The sequence below is a fragment of the Eschrichtius robustus genome, chromosome 1, assembly GCF_028021215.1.
Source record: "Eschrichtius robustus isolate mEscRob2 chromosome 1, mEscRob2.pri, whole genome shotgun sequence".
Classification (NCBI taxonomy): domain Eukaryota; kingdom Metazoa; phylum Chordata; class Mammalia; order Artiodactyla; family Eschrichtiidae; genus Eschrichtius; species Eschrichtius robustus.
Window position 1 is genome coordinate 112,997,096 of NC_090824.1, and position 19,200 is coordinate 113,016,295.

Below are 19,200 nucleotides of genomic sequence, written 5' to 3' on the forward strand. Positions count from 1 at the left end.
GCATAATCAAGTTACTAAAGAATATGGAAAGAAATACTAAACTACGCAATTTTAAGAATCACTGCCTCTAGGACACAGGAATTAAGAGTGAGAAGAAGGGAGTGCATCTTTTCATTGTAAATCTAGTAGCAATATTTTACTTTTCAAATTATGTACATATGCTATTTTTTAAACCTAAAAATTAATTTTAAAAACCATAAATTTTCACACGGGTCAAATAAGAATAAAAATAATAGCCATTATTTCCCAAATGCCAACTACTTATGGGAAACATAGCAGATCGTTTATAAAAACTATCACTATTCCTCAGGCCATCTTTGTAATGTAGGATTATCCTAATTTTACAGATGAAAAAACTGAAAATGAGAATGAACAAAGAACACTTTTGTTTTTTCCGTTTATGTTTTGTCCTTTACCTTTCCAGCAGTAGCAAAATATTCACCATCAGGGGACCACTCCATCAAATGTACAGATACTGAGGTTCTAAAAAAACAAAACTGAACAGTTAGCATTTTTAAAATCTGGAACACTATATATATAATGGTCAAAATAAGATTTTCATAATATCATCAAAACAAGAGTGTTTTCACCTCTCTAAAAATAAATCTAAATATTTCACCTCCCTAAAAATACAAATTAATTCATTAAAGCTAATCCAAAGCTCACTTTGGGGAGCCAAAGAAGAATGCAATTAACATGCATAAATGATATCGCAACCTACATGCCCCACCAACACCCTAATGTAACATTTTGAAAACTGAGCTCATCATCTTCCCAGGCTAGTTGGATCCCTTCACATACTCCATATTGTTAATGGATCCCTTCACATAATCCTTCCACTTGAAAGAGTGTCTCACAACTTTCACATCTTCCCTCTCCCTATCCCACCTATATCTCATGCATTAATGAATAATTCCTACATATCAACCTTCTCAACCCAAGTCCTGAGGTTATTAACTATGAAAATATTTTCATCCTTTTTTAAAACAATCAATTGTAGCACAGATTAAAGGATGATGTTATAATGGGTTTTGGTTAGAAAAAGTCTATTTTTCTGGGCTTCTAAGAACATATCTCAGGAAGCATTTTTTTAATTAATGAACATAACAGAGTTAGACACTAACTTGCACTGCCAGATGCACTTCCAATCATTTAAAACAGGAGGAATTTTATTATCGATTTCTTCCTCCTCTTCCAGAATGTCACCTCCTGGAGGAGCCCACAACTGAATAGAATCAGTTGCTGTCAACAATCTGTTATCTGAAAATTAAAGAATGTTCAGATGAATAAGCAAGGATTATCTAGAGAAATAAATGCACATGTGGGCTTCTGCTTAGGTCTATAAACTATTCTGTGAAAAATAAGCAATATTGTCTATGAAAAACACTTGTGGATTATATCCATTTAAAAGTGAGAATCCACTGACAAGAAAACTTGAGGGAAACTTGAGAACAAAAAAGAAAAGCCTCCTGACAAAGAGCTATTGTCTATCAGGTAAAACTTTAAAAAAAAAAATAACAACAGAAGTAGAATAACAAAACAAACCCCGAAAAACTCTGATATATACAACACAGAATATTCTCAGGATATAAGACATAACTAAAGATTAATGAAATTTGTTTTTCTACATGGACTATTAAAATTACCCTCACTAGTTGTGAATGTAAAAAGGGACAACAGCCATTATCATTAAAAGTTTCTATACTTTCAATATTAAAGACAGTAATTTCCCGAAATACAAATAACAAAATGAGATAGGGTTTTTCTGATCTTGTTTTATTTCTGATTTTATTTCTTAATAAAAACAGTAGGAGTAAAGTGCAGCACATTAATTAATAAAAGAAATCATCATTGTTTCTTGGAACAAAACATTCAAAAGTAGCGGGGAAAGCACAGAACTAACAGTAAATTAAGCACTGTACAAAGCAGTGTATATGAAAAAGAAAAATGTATACTCATTCACTAGCAAAAAGAGAATACTACTGATCATTTTCTTATTATGGGAGACTATATCACATTGTAATCACACACTTAAAACAAATATTAACTTTTCATAATTTCTAAAGATAATTGCTAAATACCTTGAGGGTCCCATGCTAAATTGTATGTCACGGAACTCAAAAAAAACTGCCCAGTTTTAAGCCACTGACACTTGAGTTGCTGAAACATACAGAGAGAAAGAAAAAAGAGAAAGATATGTTTTCAAAGTAATATCCACAAGCACTACCATATTATCATTTTCTTCAACTGAAGACTATGATCTGAAACAAAGATGTAAATATTTCACTATTATTTTCAAAATACTGTTTTTAAAATAATTTCCAATGATTCCACTTACTATTCTACCATATCAGGCTGTTTGCCACGCCCAAACAAAGCATGTCTCCCAGGCTTCCTTCCACGTCTATAAACACAATCTTTTTTTTTTTTTGGCTGCGCGGGGTCTTCATTGCGGCATGCAGGATCTTCAATGAGGCATGTAGGCTTCTTAGTTGCGGCATGCAAACTCTTAGTTGCGGCATGCACGCAGGATCTGGTTCCCCGACCAGGGAGAGAACCCGGGCCCCCTGCACTGGGAGCGCAGAGTCTTCTCCACTGGACCACCAGGGGAGTCCCCTATAAACACATTCTTATTCTTAGCGTATCCCTTCCTCTCTTTTCCGCCTGCAAACTCCTATGGTTACATCAAGATCTAGCTAAATCATCACCTCTGCAGTGAAGCCTCTTCTGACATCCTGGCAGCACTCAGAGCACTTTTTACTTATATTCTACCATTATAACACTGGTCACACTGAATTATTTGTTTATATATCTGACTCTCCTACTACACTGCAACTCTTCAAGGGCAGGAATTATGCCATAATGAGCTTTGTGTATTCAGTGTTGTAATGACTGGTACACAGATGCTCAATAAATGTTTATAAAAACAAAGTAAATGCACATTAGAAAGAAGTACAAATTAACACAATCCTATGGAGTCAATGTCTAAAATAAAACTAGATATACCTTCCAAAAAGCCAACAAATTTGAACCATATAATATATAAAACCCACAAACCTGACCTATATTTGAATAATTTCCATTCTATTTTCTTACTGTTTCCATTCTAAAGTGTAGAAAGATTTAAAATTTAAAAGTCACAGCTCTTTCCTATGAAATACAGTAAGTAAAAAAGTTTAGATATCTCTTTGCAGTAGACAAATATAAAATGTTCTTTTGTGAAAGTACAGTGCAATGTAAAGCCATGTCAAGGCTTTTTATAGGCAAGTTATACAGTAATTGCTTGGCAAGTAATAATTTAATAAATGGCAATGCCCTCTCTTATTATAAAACTTTTTAAATGTTTAATAAAATAATTTATTCAAGATTTCATGACTATCTAGAGGTGGAATTTTAAAATACAACTATAAAACCTGAACTTCAGTATCCAAAAGTAATTTTATATTTTTTAATCAGGGAAAAAGTTATTTTTTAAACCCTATCACTGCTGACCCAACAGTCACAACAGTATTTTAAATACTGCTCAACAGAACTATTTTACAGTAATAATAAAATCATTCCTAAAACTAGAGCTATCCCTAATATTCTTTCCATTAGTGCTTCTCAGAGTGTAATCTGTGGACCAATTACATTGCAGAAATTTGGGGAGTGAGGTCTGGAATCTGATTTTTTTTTTCCATTTTTTTTAAATGTAATTTTTATTTTATACTGGAGTATAGTTATTTACAATGTTGTGTTAGTTTTGGGTGTACAACAAAGTGAATTAGTTAAACATATACATACATCTATTCTTTTTCAGATTTTTTTCCCATATAGGTTATTACAGAGTATTGAGTAGAGTTCCCTGTGCTATATAGTAGGTCCTTGTTGATTATCTACTTTATATATAGTAGCGTGTATATGTTAATCCCAAACTCCTCATTTATCCCTCCCACCTTTCCCCTTTGGTAACCATAAGTTTGTTTGCGAAGTCGGTAAATCTGTTTCTGTTTTGTAAATAAGTTCATTTGTATCATTTATTTATGGAATCTGAATTTTATTCTATAAATTTATTTATTTTATTTATTTAGTTTTGGCTGCATTGGGTCTTCGTTACTGCACATAGGCTTTCTCTATTGTGGCGAGTCGGGGCTACTCTTCGTTGCGGTGTGAGGGCTTCTCATTGCGGTGGCTTCTCTTGTTGCGGAGCATGGGCTCTAGGCACGCAGGCTTCAGTAGTCGTGGCTCGTGGGCTCTAGAGCACAGGCTCGGTAGTTGTGGCACACAGGCTCTAGAGCGCAGGTTCAGTAGTTGTGGCACACGGGCTTAGTTGCTCTGCGGCATGTGGGATCTTCCCGGATCAAGGCTCGAACCCATGTCCCCTGCATTGTCAGGCGGATTCTTAACCACTGTGCCTCCAGGGAAGCCCCTGAATTTTTAAATATGTACTCTTGATGACTCTTAAGTACTCTGAAAATTTAATATGCATTTCATAATATTATCATAGGGAAGAGACTATGATATAATTTGTACTTCTGGGGGGAAATGTAAAAAAAAAAATTCATATACATACATTTAATGAAAAATATCAAAACCACTTACTTACTGCAGTTAAGAATACAATTTTTTTTAAATTACTGGTAAATATGTCAAGAGGTGAAATCTTGGCGTTCAGATTTCACACTGGCAGTTTTAACTATTTGTGAGTGATGGTGGAGTTCTAATGCATGTAGTAATTTTAAAATTTAAAAATTTTTCTAACCATATTGGATTTTCTGAATATTAAGTAAGACAAAATATAATTCAGCACCCAGTGAGTTTACCTAACCTCCTAACTCCTTCATTCAAATATTTAGAAGTACCTGTTATGTTCCAGATACTGTTCTAGTACTTGAGATGCATCAGTGAACAAAAGAAACAAAGCTCCCTACCCTCATGGAGCTTACATTCTAAATAGTAATCTATAAATAAATAAACAAGATAAGTGCTCTATTGAAAAAGGTTTAAAAATAGAAGGATAGGTGGGTTAGAAGGAAGGTGGAAGAACCAAGTGGCAATATTTAAAAGGGTGTTCAAGGGACTTCCCTGGTGGTCCAGTGGTAAAGAATCCGCCTTCCAATGCAGGGGATGCAGATTCGATCCCTGGTGGGGGAACTAACATCCCACATGCCTCGGGGCAACTTAGCCCGCCTGCCTCAAAGAGAGAGCCCGTGTGCCGCAATCTACAGAGCCCGCCCGCTCACCCCAACTAGAGAGAGAAAACCCGTACACCACAACTAGAGAGAAGCCCTCACACTGCAAATAGAGAGAAACCCGAGCAGACCACACACCATAACGAAAAGATCCCGCATGCCTCAACAAAGATCCCGTGTGCCGCAACTAAGACCCAACACAGCCAAAAAAAAAAAATTAAGGAAAATAATTATTTTTTTTAAAAAAGGGAAGGGCGGTCAAGGCAATTGAGAAGGTATTACTCATTGAGAAGGTATTACTAAGCAAAAACTTAAAGGATCTGTAGGAACTGGCCCTGGAGCTATCTAGAGAAAGAAGGACATTCCAGACAAAAGAACAACCAATGCAAAGGCTCAAAGATGAGAGGGCGACTATCCAAAGAACAGTGAAAATGCCAGTGTGGCTGGAGTGACCAGAGAGGACAAAAATAGTAGATGAGCTCTGAGAGGTAATAAATGGGTGCAGGTGCGGGGGCAAGGCGGGGGTGGAGGAAGAAGGGCTGCAGTCCATTCTAAGGCTTTTTGGCTTTAAATGTGAGAGAAGTATGGAGCCATTAGAGTTCTTAGCAGAGAAGTGCCATGATCTACTCTGCTGAGAACAGAGAAAGGGCAAGGGGATAGATATTAGACAGGAGACTAGTCTAGTAATCTAGATAAGAAACAACAGGAGTTCACCTGGGGTAGATCCCAATTAACAAGGCAAATCTCAATAAGCAATATCCTAGGAAACTGATTTTCTAAAAGGCCTAGGGATATATTCCTAGTGAATGTAAAAGATCTTACCATAAAGCACCAGACTAACTTCACACTGATATTCCAGACCACCTTCAGCACCAGCTCCTAAGGAGCTCTTTATTGCTGTCAACAGGATTCCAAACTCAATTATAAAACTTTTCTACTACTATTTAATACTTACACAATTTCTCTTATGAGAATTTATGCCCAAGGGCTCAAAAATACAAACAGCATTACCATATGAAGCTGCAACCTAAAAAAGAATGAACAGAGCATTAATATTTAAGGAAAAGAGAAAATAAAGGAAACTTCCTTTTCACAATAATGTATAAACTGATTACATACAATCCCAATACAGTATTTATGGTTTTTTCCCTTCCATAAATATAACTGGAAAAGTACTGGACTTAAGAATCTCTTCTCTTATCAAAAATTCAGCAGGCTTTATTTTCCATATCAAATACAAGGTTGACCTATTCAAAGAAATCATCCTTTCCTATAAAAATTTCATTTTTAAATACAGAAATAACTTTTATTAACGAAGACATTTCAGTGGTACATCTGTCAGAAACTTTACAGTCCAGTGAAAATAATATAAAAACCATGAGAAGTAGAAAAAGACATCAAAGAGCAACAGGTTTTAAAAATATATCAAATAAAATGCCATTAACTATACCATCAAACAAAAAATACCAATTGGGAACACCATGTAGAAGGAGGAATAGAGAAAATGGACTAAGGAGAAACCAGAGAGACATCCACTGCAACTGGAGGAGGAACAGCTGATATAGACGTCTCTAGTGGACTTAAGCTAGGGGTTTGGGGGCCAAGAGGACTTTGCTCCAGGTCACATACCTGATGAGAAGAAACACAAATTCCTCTGTTCCTAGGAGCTTACCAGAGCCTGTTTTCCAATAATTCCTTGAAAGCCAGTTCCCAGTTTGTCCTCCTCTTGGCAAGAGGGAAACAACTACAGGGAACAGACCAAAAACCATCTCTTCTCACACCTCCAGGTCTATGGGTTAACCTATAAAGCTAAATTAGGTATACATGCTTTTAAGGCAAGCCAAAAAGGTCTACTGTGATTTCAGGGCACTCTAATGCAAAAGAAGTGATTTTATTTATTTATTTATTTATTTATTTTTAGTATCTATAGTCACTTCATTCATTTTTAAATATTTATTTATTTATTTTGGCTGTGCCAGGTCTTAGCTGCACCATGCAGGATCTTCGTTGAGGCATATTTAGTTGCGGCATGTAGGATCCTTAGTTGCAGTATGCGGACTTCTTAGTTGCGGCACGCATGTGGGATCTAGTTCCCCGAACAGGGACCGAACTCGGAACCCCTGCATTGGGAGCGCGGAGTCTTATCCACTGGACCATCAGGGAAGTCCCCAAAAAAGTGATTTTAATTGTTATTCAATATCTAACTTTCTTTCCAAGAAAAAGCTTTTACTCCACAATGGTAGGGGGAGAACTACTTAAAATGCCTGGCTATGGTAACACTTAGGTAAAAAGTGTTATGAATGATCACATTCAACATGTCAATGAATGAATGAACGAATGATTATAACTGGTTAATACAAAGTCATAAATTTGAAAGTAATCATCACAAGGACTGGGGATAAATGAAATAAAAGAAGATGGCAATAAAAGACAATGAATCAGAGATGTCACAATTTGGGCTTCTTTACCTTCAACCAGGTTAGAAAAAGTAAAAACATGGTTATGAAAACCAAGGGCTTCTATATTTAAAAAAACATAAAAACAAAAACAAAAATTTTGCTCCCAGAGTATCTGTTTATTGTGATTATCACCAGCACATAAATAATTTTTTAAAATGCATCTCTGACAACTATCATAACAACTCTAAGCAGGTTTAAAGCTACCATGCTTGGAACAGGGAGATGAGCAATGAAAAATTAATGAGAGAAATCTGACACTCTGAGTGTTTTCTAAAGAGTAAGCAATACTTAGGGAAAACAACTGGGGAAAAAATTCAGAAAAGCAAGAAACAAGCATCAGAAAACACCAGAAAATTCAGTGTTTCAATACTATGTCAATTTTATCATTGGACTGTCATATAGTGGCACATTTACCCAAATATTAAAGCTTAATACAAACAGCAGGGTAGGACAGTAGAAATGATATAATATGACAATTTATTATTTGGCATAAATTTGCATGATTACTATTTATTACCATGAATATTCCAATTTAACATATCCTTGATAAAATTTATTATTACTTAGTAAAGAACAATTTTTAGAACACTAAAACTGTTTAAATTATTACAATTATTACAGGAAAAATATCATTCTTATATTCCCATAGAAACATTTAACTCTGCTACACAACATTGGCCTTAATGAATTGCTAAAATATACAGCAAATATGCTATATTTACTTGACATATAATCAAAATTTGATGTATATTATGTGTGAAATTTTGGGGGAGAGGAACATATGATGAAACTTGAATTATTTTAAAATAAATCCTCTGTTTAGAGTCTGAGTGAATGAACTTTAACATTCTTCAAATAAAGTTTCATTAAATTAACAGAAACTTTACAAAGCATCAGTTACATGACAAATATTATATTAGATGCTAACAACTTGCTACATTTCTTGATAAAAATTTGATGTTATTGTAATTTGGGAGAGATAAGGTATGCTAGATATAGAAGATAAAAGTTTACTTCCCTGCTACTGGCTTAATAGCTGCTAGAACTATCAACTGGCAGAATATTAGTACACACAGGAATCTGAAGCCTACAAATCTTTTAAGACAGTATATACAGGTAGAACAATTAATTATCACTTATCAGCTTAATGGCTCTTTAAAATTTGTACACAACCTATCATTTTACCCACTCCTATTAACAGCCATCTAAGCAAGGTATAATACATAATTAGAAATTGTAGGCAAGCCTTGTATAAAAGCATAAGAATACTCTCTGAGATTGTTAAATACATTAAAAGATGACATTTAGTAAAGTAAATAAATCCCTTACTCTTCCATGTTGGTTAGAACACTCCACACAGCTGACTTGGATGTTTCCATGCTTAGCACCAGGAATGATCTGCACACATTCAAAGTCATTTGCCAAAATAACAATATCACAGCCCGATCCATATGCCTAAAAAGAAAAGTTTTACATTATGTAAGATATGTAATTTGTGAATTATTTTAGTTTATCTTAGTTTTTGCTGCTATTGCAAAGGATACTGTGACAAATTTTACAAAAATAGTTAATGTAAGAATATTAAAAATGTCAATTTCCAAATCAGAACATTAAAAGTCACACCAAAAACATGGGGTGACGACACACCATGCATTATCACTCAACAACTGCTACTAACAGGAAAAGGGTTCTTCCAGGTCTTAAACACTATAGCCTCCATCCCTCATAAATCTTTCGGTTTAGAATTTCTCTCTGAAGCTCATCTCAGTAAACCCTAAAGAATAAAACCTCCATCTGAAAGTAATAAGGTATTGAAGGTTGCAGTTGCATTCCCAGGGTTCAAACCAGGCTTGAGGAAGATCAAGATAGAAATCAGATGCATTTTCCAACACAATTCCACATGGCTTAAAGAGCTTGTTAAATAGACATGAACCCCTGAGGCAGAATTACATGCACTAAGGCAAACGCTAAACAAACTCAACTGCCGAAGTGAATCCATAACGAAGCCAGCCTGCCTGCCCCCTCCCCTCAACCTTACCAGGCAGGAGAGAAAGACAGAGAGACAGAGAGACAGAGAGAGGAAACCAATCCAAAGTGGTTACACACACACACACACACGCTAAACAAAATAAAAAATAAACTGATTTATATAAAATGTGACAAGTATTTGGTCTGGAAAATAAAATAAAACACAAAGTCAAGTTCCTGGAAAATTCCCTTGTTCAAAAGAACTATAATGAGCAAAACCACATATTTCTTCCTATTGCCACACTTCTTCTTGGTGTATGCTATTCCTGTTTTGCAACTTTGTGAATTTTATGATGACATAAGGGGCAGAGGGTGGGGACATTTTTCTTTTTCTTCCAAACTCAACTTATGATTAAATATTCAAAACAACCTAACAATGTAATTCCCAAATGAAAAAGCCCCATAAAAAGCAACATAAAGCTTACGAGGTGGTATTTTTTTCCCACTATTTCTACAGCCTTAAGCAATATGGTCATGTCCTACAAAATACAGATATCCAGTAGCCAGGGCTGACATGTGATGACAGCTAATCCAGTGAGGTCCACATACGGCTGGTAATGAAAGAGGGAACTGAAGATAAAGACCAGAGAGGAAGACAGACACTACTTCTACTGGTTACTGAAACTTCCAGTGTTGCCAAAATCCTGCTCTAACTACTATAAACTATCTTCAACTCATGTGTCTGCATATACCAGAAAGTTCCCCAAATGAAAAACAAAGACAGAATTTTCAGCAAAGGAACTATGGGGAAAAAAATCACTCCCAGGAGGAAATAACCACTTATACTCTCATAGACAAAGCAGATTTGCTATACTATGCATTCAAGAAAGGTAAACTGAATGGGAATCCTGAGTATAGGTAGAAGAAATATTTGTGTCACCATGCTAACCTTTACACTTATATTGTCAAAATAACAAAAATAATCTTACCCTTAAACATTTCACAATTTCCAAAGTGCTTTATAGCATTATCTCAGCAAAGCAGATTTTTGGTAAGAGCAAAACTTTACCTAGTTTGGAATCAATCACCACACGCAGGGTTTTCAGTGTTGGTTCTGCAGTACTATGGGATCTTAAGCAAGTTACTTAAGCTCTCTGAGCATTTCCTTGTGGTAGAATGGAAGAAATAATACTTACTTCTTATGATAGAAAATCTATTTACATAGTGCTTAGCACACGTCACTCATTAAAGACACAAAACAGTGCACGGTGTCCCAAGTCTGGGCTAGCAACTGGGAATACAAAAACACAAGATGTGGTCCCAGTGAGTCTAATGGGGAGACAACCAAGTGAATCACCAATCACAACTAAATGACAAACTGCCCATGACAGAGAGATATCTATAAGTTACTGGCAAAGACAAAAGGTACTCAATGAACGTTAAATCGGGACTTCCCTGGTGGCACAATGCAGGGGACACGGGCTCGAGCCCTGGTGCAGGAAGATCCCACATGCTGCAGAGCAACTAAGCCCGTGCATGCACCACAACTACTGAGCCTGCGCTCTAGAGCCCGCGAGCCACAACTACTGAGCTCATGCACCGCAACTACTGAAGCCCACGTGCTGCAACTACTGAAGCCCATGCGCCTAGAGCCCGTGCTCTGCAACAAGAGAAGCCACCGCAATGAGAAGCCCGCGCACCGCAACCAAGAGTAGCCCCCGCTCGCCATAACTAGAGAAAGCCCGCGTGCGGCGACGAAGACCCAAAGCAGCAAAAAAATAAATAAATAAATAAAAGTTAAATCACTCCCCCTTTCATCTTTGCAACAAACCTGAGAGGAAGAGAGTATCATTATCATTACGTAAAGAAAGATTCAAGTTCATTTATTTGCCCAAGATTATACAGTTAGTAAGTGGAAAATGTTCAAACTCAGGTCCTTACAATTCTTATGTTCTTTTCCCCTACGTTACATGTCAAAGAGACATAAAATATTTCAGATAAGTATTAGCACACTTGCTTCTCTAAAGATGGCCCATCCCCAGCAACAGCTGCTCTAGACATAGGCTCTTACTGCTCAGCCACTGAAGAGGATTTTTACTCCTCCCTAGATAGCCATAATTGCCCGACCTTTGCCAGAGGACATGTACCATGCTCCTTAGAAGTAGGGAATCTTGCAATTTTTCTGAAATGCAATAGTTCTCAAACCTGGCTGCATCAAAATCACCTAGGGAACTTGTTAAACATACAGATTGCGTGGTCCCACCCCAGACTTACTAAATCAGAATCTTCATGGATAACAGAATTTGGCAATATCTATCAAAATTTTAAATACAATATACCCTTTGATTGACAAGTCCCTATTTTACTATAAGCATACTAGCAAAGCTTGCCAAAATATATAGAGGACATTCACTGCCTCATTATTTTAAGCAGCAAAAACTGAAAATAATCATACCATCTATCAGTAGGGAAGTGGTTAAATAAGTTACTGAATATCCATCGAGTAGAATACTATGCAGTTACCAAAAGTTTAGAGACCATTGGTCTAAAATGGTCTCAAATCCCTTATCAAACTAGTAATTACCATCATAACAGAACAATAATGTGTGGCACTAGCATCCTGTGGAACCACACCTAGGCAATACCTACTCTTTTATATAACACCCATGGTCATGGCTAGAACGGAACCCCGTAAATTACTGCACACAAAGCGCTGGAAAAGCACAGAAGTTGAATATTATTCTTCTTCACCTTTCTCTAAAGAGTCTAAAATACATATAACCCCAAGTGTGCAAGAACAGGGGACTCATGATCAGTCAGTACTGAATCACATGCATTCTATAACTGAAGGCGCATAAGATTTTAATGATTTATATACATGTGTGTGTGTTTGTCTGGTTCCTACTACACTGAGAGGTCCATCAGAGCAAGGACCATGTTCTTGTTTACCACTGTAGTCCCAGCACCCAGCATGCGCGCAGCCCTCAATAGATACAGATATCTGTATAACAAATAAATGATTCAAAATCTTCCTAATTTCTGGCTCCAGAAGTCTATGTACCTGGAAACTTGGTCAAAGAACATGGAGCTCAGACAGTTGATACAAGCTAATAATTTGGCCAAGTTTATGATGGTAGCTATACAAGGAAAGAGAAGGATATTTTGGCTTATCTTCCAGTCTAACAGCATCATGGATTTAGAAGACCTACCAGAAGAGAATCTATCAAAGCCTTCCTTAATAATTTAGCATTTATTGAATACCTTCTATGATCAGGCAGTCTGCTAGGGTCTTTATGAATATCATATCTTCACAGGCCCCCTTGTAAAGGTGAAGAAACTGAGGCCCAGAAAGGGTAAGTAACTCGCCCAGGTTCACAGAGTGAGGATTCATTTGCTTCATAGTAAAGCTCCTGCTCTTTCCATTGCATCACCCCAACTCCACTAAGATGTCTTATTAGCACTAAAAGGCCCACGTTCATATTTGTAATCCCAAGTACAATTTCCCACAGCATCTAGCTCAGAGTAAAGACCAGTAGCTGAGAAGGTTTATACAAAATCTATAATTACTCAAGAGATTTCCATTCTTTCAATTTCAGGTCAAAAGCAATTTGTTTCATTCCTCTTTTTCAGAATTCAGTTTTACCAGAGGAAAAATTTATAGTGCAGAAGGAAAAGCGGGCGCTCACTGAGACTACAAGCAAATACTAAAATGATCCCAGAGAGTACAGGATGTGGGCTCCTTTGTACTAGGTAAATAAATATCTCTGACTTGGCTGAGTATAAACTAATTACTCCACATGTGGTAGAGAGGCTACAGGATCACTACAGGGAAGCAGGAAAAAGGGCACTAAGCCCTTTCTGGAACAAATGAAATCCCTTAACCAAGTTCTTCCCTTGGGTTCTTGGGAGAACCACCCCTATGCCATAGCACCATATACCAGTGTCCTGCACTAATAACAGTACTGATGTATATAAAATATTTCTCAAAGTCAAGGATATGGTATTGGCCCAAACGCAGAGATGAAGTCCAAAGAAAAAAGGAAGAATCTTAGAAAAACATCCTTTCCTTCTATTCACGTGGGAGTTTTTTTTATGGAAGGACTGAACTGTCCTTATGATGAAGAATTAATAGCTAGCTGACAATTTATAACTAAGAGATAATTGTGTAGCACAAGTTCTAAAGGCAAAGACATGCTTTAACCCTCACTTGTTTTAACCTTACTTTTGGAGACTGAATCCATCCTGTTAGGAAAGAGAAAACTAGTCTCTACTTTGAGCACTGAAACTAAGTTTCCAACCTGATTGAAGTTTTCAACCTGAGCCTAGTGGGTGTGAATCACAGATGGTCTCAGGAGGTCTTTGAAATCCTGGAAATTATATTTAAGGCCATGTGAATGTGCTAATTTTCACTGGGTCCATAGATCTCATTAGTTTGTCTTAAAGAATCTCTTCCTTAGACAAAGTGTGTTATCCCAAAATTATTATATGGGAGCTAAAAACCTGAGTATTTGTTATTACCAAGATTCTATGTTTTTAGTTGTGATATCCAAAATATCATTAGGAGAGTCCTGTCAATTAGCTGAGGCTGAAAAACAAGTGACCCTCTTCTTTTACCTTATTAAAATGTTACACTTGAAAAAAAGCTAAGTATCATTTTCTAAAGCCATAAAATCCTCTGAATTAACACACTATCGTGACAATAATAAAATACTGTTGCCTTCTCTAGAGGGTTCAATGTCATTCTGAACAATGATTAAGTGTAGGTGAATAGGCATAACACACTCAGTCTTCTCTAACCTCAGTTTTATATATACTAATTGCCTTGACTACATTATTTTCAAAAATTCAAATAAGTAATACTCATATCCCAAACACTGTTCTAATTTCTCAGATTTCCCTTAAGTCTTAGATTAATTAAAGTGTAAAGTAAAGAAATTTTTTTTTTTTTTTGGCCGCGACTTGCAGCTTATGGGATCTTAGTTTCCCTACAAGGGACTGAACCCAGGCCCTGAGCAGTGAAAGTGCCGAGTCCTAACCACTGGACCACCAGGGAATTCCCAATTTTTTTAAATTTATTTTTCCTATTTTTTTAAACATCTTTATTGGAGTATAATTGCTTTACAATGTTGTGGTAGTTTCTGCTGTACAACAAAGTTAATCAACTATACATATATCCCCATATCCCCTCTCTGTTGCGTCTCCCTCCCACCCTCCCTATCCCACCCCCCTAGGTGGTCACAAAGCACCGAGCCGATCTCCCTGTGCTATGTAGCTGCTTCCCACTAGCTATCTATTTTACATTTGGTAGTGTGTATATGTCCATGCCACTCTCTCACTTCGTCCCAGTTTACCCTTCCCCCTCCCCATGTCCTCAAGTCCATTCTCTACATCTGAGTTTTTATGCCTGTCTTGCCCCTGGGTTCATCAGAACCTTTTTTTTTTTAGATTCCATATATATGTGTTAGCATACGGTATTTGTTTTTCTCTTTCTGACTCGCTTCACTCTGTATGACAGACTATAGGTCCATCCACCTCACTACAAATAACTCAATTTTGTTTCTTTTTATGGCTGAGTAATAAATCTTACACAAACATGATCTTTCCTATAAGAATACAGAGTATGAATACATTATACTGGCATTTTCTATGGAGTAGTTGGATGCTTTAACATCCTGGTAGATACAGGGTCAAAGTTTGAGATCACTGACAACTGTTGACAGATGTGTCTAAATTTTAAAAAGAATAGCACTGATGAATCAAGAGGTACTAAGCATGTTGAAAGGTTTCACTAATTTAACAAGGTGTTATAGTCTAATTTAACAAGAAAACTCTACCAAGAGTGTTACTGTTAAACTCCCACCTCTCCCTGAGAGTTTTGATTCATATAAATATAAGGCACATGTTATTAAAAGCTAGAAAAATAATTACAAGAAAGAGGTGCCATTTATTGAAAGCCTGCTGGGTATAAGTATTGTACTATGCATTCCACATCCCTAGTCTTTCTTTCAAGACTGCAGTAAACCTAGAAGTTGGTTATTAATCCCACTTTAATATAAAGAAATGGAAGTTCATATGATTTAATCAAATTCCTAAGTCACAAGGCAAACACATACTGGCATGCAAATTTAGATCTTTTTACACTGTTTTATACACTTCAATAATGACCATCTTCTATCATATTGTTTTCTAGTGCTAAAATTTTTGTTCATCCTATTGGTTAATTACATAAATTCATTTAAATTCTTCATTTCTGCTGTGATTTCTGCTCTATAAACAAACAAAAAACTAAAGAGAATACAAGGTTGTCTGGGCTTTCATGGTTACTTGGTTGTATCAAGTCACCTTAAGGAAATAGTCTTAAGAGGTCAGTGTTGACCTATGAAAAAATTTTACAACCAAGAAAACAATGCACATATTAATAAAAATTTCCCAAGAAAACATCCTTTCCCTCTCTTCATTTTAGTCACCTAGTTAAAACCCTAACTGCTTATGATACTCACAGAATTAAAAGTTAACTTCTAAAATGGACAAATAGGTTTCCTTATTGAATGCTGAATGGATCCCTTATTAAGCTAGAACTTTCAAATAGTACTTATCCATTAAAGCTAAATAAACCACTTAAAGTGTTTTATTTTGTTTTCAATGACAAAATATTCTTTTTTATAGAGAGAATAACACATGTACTAAATTTTAAAACTATATAGGAAAATTAAGTCACCTTCTTAGCCTTGACCGTCCCCACTCATAGCCAAGAAGCAATAACTTAACAGTTACCTATGAATGCCTCCTGAAATGTTTAGCGTACATATAAGTGTATCTACATATAAATCTTTCTTTTTAACATAAAGGGATTATGCTATACACAATTCTGTAACTTCTTGTCCACTTAATTAACAATATATCTTGAAAACTTTCCAAATCCCACAGAAGGAATTACTTCATTCTTCTTAATAGTTGCACAGTATTCCATTTTGTGGCTTTGCCATAATTAATTTAGGTTGTTTCCAGTCTTTTACTATTGTAAAAAATGTTTCAATGAACATCTTCATGTATATGACACTATGCATATGTATGGAAATATACCCATAAAATAAATTCTAAGACATTACTCGCTGCGTCAGTGATTAGAATTAATAACTAAAGCAGACCACACTTCAAAGAAAATCATACTCCCCAGATATAAAAAAGTACCTGTTTGTCCACTTCATCACTAATCCTGATCATTATCAAATGTTTTAATCTTTCTAATCCAACAAAACCTGGCATCTACTTGTTTTAATTTGTATTTTTATTAGGAACATCTTTTCATATATTTATCAGCCATTTATATTTCTTTCTCTTCAAACTGACTATTCATATTACTGGTCCATTTCTTTTTCTGTTTTTTTTTGCCACACAGCGCAGCTTGTGAGATCTTAGTTCCCCGACCAGGGATGGAACCTGGGCCCCTGACAGTGGAAGTGGGGAGTCCTAAGCACTGGACTGCCAGGGAACTCCCACTGGTCCATTTCTTAACTGGGTCTTTAGTCTTGTTGTTCTCAGTGATTTATAAGAGCTCTTCATAGAACTTATCCTTTGTCATATGTAGCTAACAAATTCTTTTTTTTTTTTTTAACAAAATGCCTGACCTGAAGATATATGAAGGTGCAAACATATCAAAGAAAACATTTTCTTAATTGAGATAGTATATTAATATAATACACAATTCCAATTTTTAAAATTTTATAAATAGATCATAAGAAGCCACTGACCATTTTAAAACCTAATTTATGGCTTACCAGGAAACCATAGATTTATGCATAAAAAATACACATTCTGGACTTAATGAGAGTTCTCAAAATGAAATTTAAGTCTACAAAATGAGTACTTTTTTTTTTTTTTTTTTTTTTGGCTGTGCTGGGTCTTGGTTGCAGCATGCGGAATCTTAGTTGTGGCACGCATGTGGGATCCAGTTCCCCGACCAGGTATCAAACCCTGGCCCCCTACATTGGGAGCACAGAGTCTTACCCACTGGACGACCAGGGAAGTCCCTGTGAGTACTTATTATCAGCAATATATTCAATCAGCCTCATCTGTCTTCCTATAAGTTTCTACACCTAAAGTCAAATCCTTACCATTATCAATTACTGCCTACCACCACCCCCCAAAATAAATAAGCCTCCTGTCATTCAGATACAAGTCTAAACTACAGTTAGAAAAGGGCGAGAGGGTAGTATTTGAAAAGAAGCTCTTCCTTCCACACGACTAAGAACACATTTTACTGAGATGATTCAATCATTCTAACAGTTTGAAGTTCATTCAAGAATGCTGAATGAGCAAAATAAATGAGAAAGAAACTATATATTAAAATAAACAAGACAACAAACAAAAACTAAATATTATGCAAAAAGCTCAGAGTAAGCCAATGATGCGTGAAGCAATGTCGGAAATAATCTACTATGACTACTTGTGTGGTAACCAAAGGGACGGTTCCTCTTAGAAACAACCCACATCAGGAAATGCAAAATTAACAGACTACTTATAAGTAACAGTAGAAGAAAGCAAAGCTGCAAGCAGTATGCTAAGTGATTAATAGCATGTAAGAACAAAAATTTATGGCCAGCAAAAAGGAAGGAAGAAAACTGAAGAATATACTACATATTTGTGATTAAGGGGTAAGAGACAAAATGATTTTTGTTTTAATTTCTTCCTAACAACCCCAGAGAAGCAACTGATCTGAAAGTAGAACTTTCTCTAATTAAAATTAAAACTTTAAATTTAAACAAGAACTATTTTTAATATTAGTCAAAAGCTAGCCAACTTTGATAATTTACTAACAAGATGGACCTATAAAAAAACTTCTAAATACTAAGATAAAAAGAAACAGACACCTGTAGTCCAAACTAAGCCTATTTCTATACCCCTGAACCAAGAACATATGTTTTTTTAATTTACTGATACTAGTACCATCTGAAAGGAAAATGAGACCTTGAAAAGAAAAATATGCAATAATTAATTAATTAATTCTAATTAACCATTACAAAACCAGCTCTATCTCCAGCTTGCCTGCATTCTCATTAAAAGGTAGGCCTGGAAATAAAACCCAAAAATTATCTTCTCTTATAAATAATTATTTTATGTCAGTGCTAAGAATAAACCACTCAAAGTATTAATTATCAAAAATATATAAAGAAAATCATAGTAATACTGGTAACAATAAGCCCCATGGACTGGCCAGCACGTATAAAAACTTAGAGTCACCTTTCAGCTTCAAATTTGTTCTCTAAAGCTTAGAGTATAAAATAATTTGCCTCATAGAGAATATTGAAGTAAAATACTACTTTTTAAAACTGCTACATCTAAAGAAATAAAATGAGATTTTTGGACGTTAAATTATTAGATATAGAGAAAATAAGTACCTAATATCTTGTTCCTTAATTTGTTCTTAATACATTTTCCATTTGAAAGGATTTTAAAGTTAATAGTATATTATGTAGCAATATTAATATGTAATGTTTATGACAACTTTCAATAATTTTGTAACTACTGGCCATTTCCAGAAGATCATTTAATCTAAATGTTGATATTTTGAGGGAGATGGTCCTGACAGTGTTCAAAAAAAT

The 19,200-nt window shown here is 35.6% G+C and overlaps 1 protein-coding gene across 2 annotated transcripts in view; it reads right to left on the reverse strand.

Annotated features, from left to right (window-relative positions):
* The window catches only part of DMXL2 (Dmx like 2), a 158,636-nt gene that overhangs the window by 117,244 nt on the left and 22,192 nt on the right, over window positions 1–19,200 (reverse strand). For both annotated transcript variants that reach the window (XM_068551638.1, XM_068551629.1), the window contains exons 2-6: window positions 8,960–9,085; window positions 6,127–6,198; window positions 2,082–2,160; window positions 1,125–1,260; window positions 417–483 (exon numbers count right to left, since the gene is read on the reverse strand). In XM_068551638.1, the coding sequence (XP_068407739.1) occupies window positions 417–483; window positions 1,125–1,260; window positions 2,082–2,160; window positions 6,127–6,198; window positions 8,960–9,085 (480 nt within the window). The remainder of the gene's footprint in view (window positions 1–416; window positions 484–1,124; window positions 1,261–2,081; window positions 2,161–6,126; window positions 6,199–8,959; window positions 9,086–19,200) is intronic.